Source organism: Halyomorpha halys, unplaced genomic scaffold (assembly GCF_000696795.3).
Source record: "Halyomorpha halys isolate HHAL.00 unplaced genomic scaffold, Hhal_1.1 Scaffold1218.1, whole genome shotgun sequence".
Lineage (NCBI taxonomy): Eukaryota > Metazoa > Arthropoda > Insecta > Hemiptera > Pentatomidae > Halyomorpha > Halyomorpha halys.
In genome coordinates, this window is record NW_027106975.1 from 54904 (window position 1) to 61157 (window position 6254).

Sequence of the window (6254 nt, forward strand, 5' to 3'; positions counted from 1 at the left end):
AATAGCAGTAATACATTATAAAAATTTTAATAAGGATTAAAAGTTTAAAAAACTAAACAAAAAAAAAATGAAAAACAAACAAGAAAATTAAATAAAAATAAAAGAGCGAATTTAGAACTTAAAATTAGATAGTATACATGATTTTCATACAAGAATAACCCTAGTTAGAAAAATGAAATATGTATAAACCTGATTCCTTCCACTGAACCATCATTCTTTCCAAGAGGGTCATCTAGTTCAACTCCACACCATTCTCCAGGAGCAAATCCGGTTGTTCCTCTATATCTTAAAATCCCAATTTTCGAACCTTGAGTGCTCATGACAATTACACGATCCCCCACTTTAGCCTCACTGCTTGTGTTGGTAGCTAAATAAAACATCAAATTAACAGTAAATAAAATAAACATTACATTATAGAAAATTAAACAAACAATGATTTTCTGTTTTTAAGTCAATGTTTTCTTAAATTTTATTGATATACAGATGGTGTAAGTGTAAAGATTATTAAGTGGGAAACATGGCAAAATATTTGCCAACAATATAAAACTTAAAGAAATAAATTTAAAGTGACAAATACTATTTGAATTTAGGCATTTTAGGTTCTCAACAGAAATAATACTAACACACTATTAAAACCTTACCAGTACTCGGAGGAGAAACAAGAGGTGGTGTCCTTGGCACTGGAGGAGGTGTTGCCCTTTTTGCAGCAGGAGTTGAAGATGATACAGGTGGCGGTGGTGATGGAGATGGCGCCATAGGAGGGCTTGGAACAGCTAAAGGATACCTAGTCAAACGTCCCAAGCGGGAAAAAACACCTTTCTTAGCTTCACATTGAAAGTAGCGTGTACCACCAACTGAGCCATCATTTTTTCCTGAAAAAATTTAATATACTTTTCAGAAAAAGCCCCATTTTTTCTCTCAGTTTTTTTTAAATAATTAATTAAAGTCTAACTAACACAGCCAAATGCCTTCAGCTTGTAAAGTAGTGCCCTGCAAGTCAGTCAAGCATTGCATTTGCATGATACAGAGAGAACTATAACCAACATACCACAAATTTAATTATTGTGGCAAATTAGTGGAACTAGACCTATGAAAATGTAGATGCTCACTGACTGACACTTTCAAGAGAAGTGAGGAAGCCATACCAGAAAGAGCTGGAAAGGGCTCTGGTACATTACAAAGTAGCATATAACCAAGACAATCTAATGTGTACTGAACAGAGCAGGCATGGCTCATATTAGCTGAGAGCTCTGAAATCAAGAAACAAAGGGATGTCTGAGACCTAGCCAGGGGATTAACAAGCAGATTAGAAGAAATAACTACAAAGCCTACTCATCCTTCCCTCAAGTCAAAGTAAAGCCTAATGCAGTTCTACGCCACAGAATAGTAAATACATATATAGATCAGATTTAATAGTAAGTTCTAATCTCACATTGTTGTGACTTGTTATCACTTCTCTTATCCTTGAATAAAAAATCACAATTAAAGTTTTGCAGTTAAAAGCTGTATATCAATTATGTTCAGTTTCTGTCATTGTGTTAAAAATCAAAAATTTTTAAGTCTGAGTTAAACTTTGTAGTACATAGTTCCATGACCTTTGATGGTGATTTTCATGTCAGTATTAAAATTCATGTCAATATTAGTATGAAAATAGGTTAAAAGTTCCCTTTTTTTTTTTTTTTTTTTTAGTTTGTTTCTTCTCATTTCAGACTCAGTAAAAGGAAACATAGTTTGCTATAGTCGTACCATATTCTAATCATACAGTAATAAGTTATGATTAGGAGTTTAAAAAATAAATTTAAGATGATAGAAATTAAAATTGATTCAATCTACAAAATAAAAGAAACACTAAAAGTTATCAAGGAACAGTTTACTTGCAATTGACCATTGAATGGTTTGATGTAGTCCGGAGACAGTCAATTAACATAGAAGATATATTTAAAAAATAAAACAATACGGAAAACTAATATTATAACTACACCACAAAAACATTAACATATAAAGTCAAATGTGCTAATCTCAATCTTATCAATTATCAGCTTAAACAAATATGACCTGATGACAAATTAATCTTTAGAAACTTATTATCGTTCACTAATCATTTGTAAGACAATTTAACCAATAAAAAAAGATTATTTCCTATATATTAGTGCATTATAATGCATAAACAAAGAAGTAACCAAATACCTGTTAGACTCAAACAATAGATAATAACTAAAATCAGTTATTTCATAATCAAAAGTGATTTTAAATTAAATTTCTTCAATTAAAGAATAATTTTTAATGTACAATTATTATCAAATAGTAATGTATTGAATTTTATTCATCAATAAGTAGATTCAATTCCATATCTTGATGGTAAGCATTCATAAATATTCGTATAACTAATTTTAGTGCTAATTTAAAACATGACAATCAAAGTGCATTTCTTTACTCTTTAAATTTCTTATGAAACAAAAAAAAATAGTCCAATTTTAATAAAATTTTAATTTTAGTAATGCAAGTTAGGTAGATATATACTAAAAGTAAAAATTTTCATTTCGAAATTATTTTCAAATTTATACAGGTAATTATTACTTCTGGGAAACATTATAATGCTGCTCAGAAGCAATGATAACCTAGTATATAGTATATGAAACAGGTGAAGTCCATGTCCTGATTTTGCCAAAATAAAGGGTTTTCATTTTCCTCCATGTCCTCTAAACTAAAATGAAAAGTAAGATATTTCACATCAGTATTTAGGTACCCTAGGTCACTAGTTGCCATTAATCATTTAAAAATAAGGATGAATTTAAATAATAAAATAAACTAAGATGACCTGGGTTCAGTCAAATTTATTACACCTATTTAGGATCTAATAAATAGTTTTTCTGCTTTTTTTGAGAACCCACTTTTGGCTGCCACTTGGACCATCTTCCTTCAATTACCTACAGACAAAAAATAATCTTCCTAAACAGTTAAACAATAACAATTATGTTAATGTGCATACGATTATGTAGTTGAATCAATCAAACTAATATAAAACCAAATTAATTTTCCCTGAAAACGTATCATTTTCGTAAATTAAATCTGGTAACAGGTAAGTTTTTCTTTCTAAGAGATGATTGATTGAAGCAACACAATAGCTTAGTTCCAAGGTTGAATCCAGAACTTTGTAGAAACTAGTTCAGGATTAATGTACTGCATATGTTCCAACGAAATCTAATGCAGATAGACTTGCTCAGACCCAGAGACTGTTTTGCCGTTCGTGCTGGTCAGAACATATGTATGACAGTTAATTGTTGATACCAGAATAGTCGGAACAGGAAACTTGTACTACATCTTCATGTTACAGTTTCGGATTCAAAAGTGGTTGTTTTCACAGACCTAATATTCGATGGTTACTATACTAACCTCTGTTCATCTGCTCACGAACGCAGGTAACAAAACTATAACAGAAATTAAAATAACCCACTTGATATTCCAATAGGGGTTCAAAAAGAAATCGAAAACAAAAGTTAATTTATTGTAATTGCTCTAATACATAAAGAACATCACATTCAACGCCGAAGATATTCTCAACAGAAATAAGTTAAAGTATGCACCTATATTTTAGTTGCTAGGCTGCTTTCATATGTTTGTTAGGAATAATTTCACAAATAAATAACTGTCTATCATGTCTAGAGTCGAGAGAATTTTATCGCCTATCTACAAAATATAGCGATTTGTTAATACATAAGCACCAGCTTTCATTGAATAGTAACACATATGGCAAAAAAAAACTTTTGGTTTTATTTTGAAATATATGTGTGTGCATTAGAGCTACTTTATTCTGAGTGCATCTGTTAACCCACTCGTCAGCCAACGATGATACTACAGGAAATAAAGTAACTCATTTCATAAACATAATAATAAATATAGCACTTGGCACTTGGTATATGCTAATATATTTTTATAAGGTAAAAGTTTAATATTCAAAACAAAAGAAACCCTTTAATTAAACTAAAATATAAATAATAAGAGATAATAATAAATAAACTTACCAATGGGTTCTTCTAAAACGATTCCTGCCCAGTCGCCAGATGCGAATTGAGTTTCTCCTATGAAGGCAATCCTTCCCGGCTTGGTTCCTCCAACCCATACTTTATCTCCGACAATAAAGCTATCCGTGTCCTCGGTAAGAATAACGCTGTTATCTGAAATTGGTACAGCCAACAATTATAAGAATGAACAATCTTCAAGGAACAATTGACAAAGGAATGAAACAATGGCCAATAATAGATCCCATTAAACGACGATCCCTCAACGTGTAACTCCAATTACTAAACCTATTTAACTCTTAATTAAAAGAACCTCCCTTTTTAACATTTTGTTGACTGAAATAGATCGTGAACTGAGAGAAGCAAAAATGATATGAACTCATTTAGCCTTTATGAATAAACTGTGGCCAACTTTTCCAATAAATTTCAAAAACAAATTCTTCATATTTCATTATTGAAATAAATTTGATTTTCTACACTGCTCATTTCCATTTTTGGCAAAAGGAAGAAACTTAAAAAAAAAAATTGTAGTCCCCGTACGAAGATAGTACAGCAACACATAGGTGAAGCCAATTTCATGCAATCAATTGTTATATTCAGGTTATCTAACAGAATACGGATGTCAGGTCTCTCAACCAGCTAATTTTCTGGCTATAAAATAAAGGTTTGAATGACCAGCATCCGATCCGATAAATAGTGTCGTGATGGTTCAAATGGAAATGGAATTTCGTTGATCTGGATGAAGAAGGGATCAGAATAAACGGCAAGCAACTGTTTAAAACGGCTAAAAAAGGAGTAGACGAAGACCCAGGAGTTAGATCGTATCATTTAAATTCCAAGGGGAAAAGTACCAGGCAGGAAAATTAGAAGAAAATGGACTGTGATATGACGTTATTAGTGGAAAGCTGGAAATGATCATTAATAATTTGTGTTAATCCCACAACGAGTAAAATTACAAGTTTTCTCCAGATTCTTACTGGTGTTTTGTCAGTTATGTCTAAATAACACCCAAAATTGTATACGTTTTCCATTTTATTGTTAATAATAAGCTAACTTAGAAAACGTTTTAATACACTGTAGAGTATTTAATTTTGCATCAAATCTTAAAGTTACTTTGAAAAACTGAAATTTTTATTTCACTACTGACTGTCAATTTTTTAACTGACTTATTAATATGCGGCTGTTAATTCGGAATGTACGGAAAATACCATAAGGAAGACTGTTATGTCCGATCTTAGTTAAGTCCAATCCAATGTTAGTCCCCACTCTTCCCTTTTTCTTCCTCTGTCCAATCAAATTCCATGCTTCCCTTCGGAAAAAGAGGAAAATAGGTATCTAGATTTTTTTTTTTAACAATCTGCCCGACGACTTGATGCATTTTCGAATCCACCTATAAATCTTCCATAATTAAATCCCTATAAATAATACCAACATTTAGAAATATACAAATCATAAAAAAAGAAATATTACGATATACATAATATATATATATATATATATTATATGTATAGTATATAAATTATATATTATATATTTAGTTACGTATTTCAGAAAACAATGTTAAAAAATACCAACTGGAAGAACTAAATTATTCATAATAAAACTACATAATTTTTATTCATTCTCATTCAGTTTACATATGTGCAAAGTTTCAATAAAAATAACGTAATTTAAATGAAATCCTGTAATTTTAGTCGGCGGGCGCTAGCAGTAGGCTAAGCCTTGATAGCATACCACGCCTTAATTCATTTTTTCTAATTATGCAATACGTCGTTAATTGAGAGTTTAAATTTCATTTGCTTCATCTTAGAATTATCTTTTTAGATGGAAACTAATACTTTAATAGTAGAAATAAATTGGAAATAAAAAAGCCATAAACGGAATGAATCGATTATTACGAAATCAAGATAGCTGAGAATGCTATCGATATAGAAAGCTAAGTACAGTTTGGAATATTTATAGACGGATACAAAAATGTACGGATACCTAACAAAAATAAAATAAATATCTAGATACCTAATGTTTAAATTTAATTAATTCTTATTCTTTGTTTTTTCCAAAATAATGAAATCCGCGACTTCATTAATTTTCCCCAATCTGCAGATACTATGCATAAACTATAAAGGATAAAATTCTGCGCTAAGTAAAATATTAAAATTTGATTTAAAAGTAAAATTTAAAAATTAAAATCAAAGATGAATAGACCATTGAGGTTTTGTAGGAACATAACAAATA

General features: G+C 30.3%; 1 protein-coding gene across 13 annotated transcripts in view; it reads right to left on the minus strand.

Moving 5' to 3' along the window:
* CLIP-190 (Cytoplasmic linker protein 190) overlaps positions 1–6254 on the minus strand; it is a 78717-nt gene that overhangs the window by 28010 nt on the left and 44453 nt on the right. For 11 of the 13 annotated variants that reach the window (XM_014433480.3, XM_014433478.3, XM_014433477.3 and 8 more), the window contains 3 exons: positions 4023–4175; positions 642–872; positions 190–367 (listed from right to left, as the gene is read on the minus strand). In XM_014433480.3, coding sequence (XP_014288966.1) covers positions 190–367; positions 642–872; positions 4023–4175 — 562 coding nt within the window. Of the gene's footprint in view, positions 1–189; positions 368–641; positions 873–1874; positions 2025–4022; positions 4176–6254 lie in introns of those variants that run through there. The other 2 variants (XM_067045289.1, XM_014433483.3) reach the window with 2 other exon arrangements.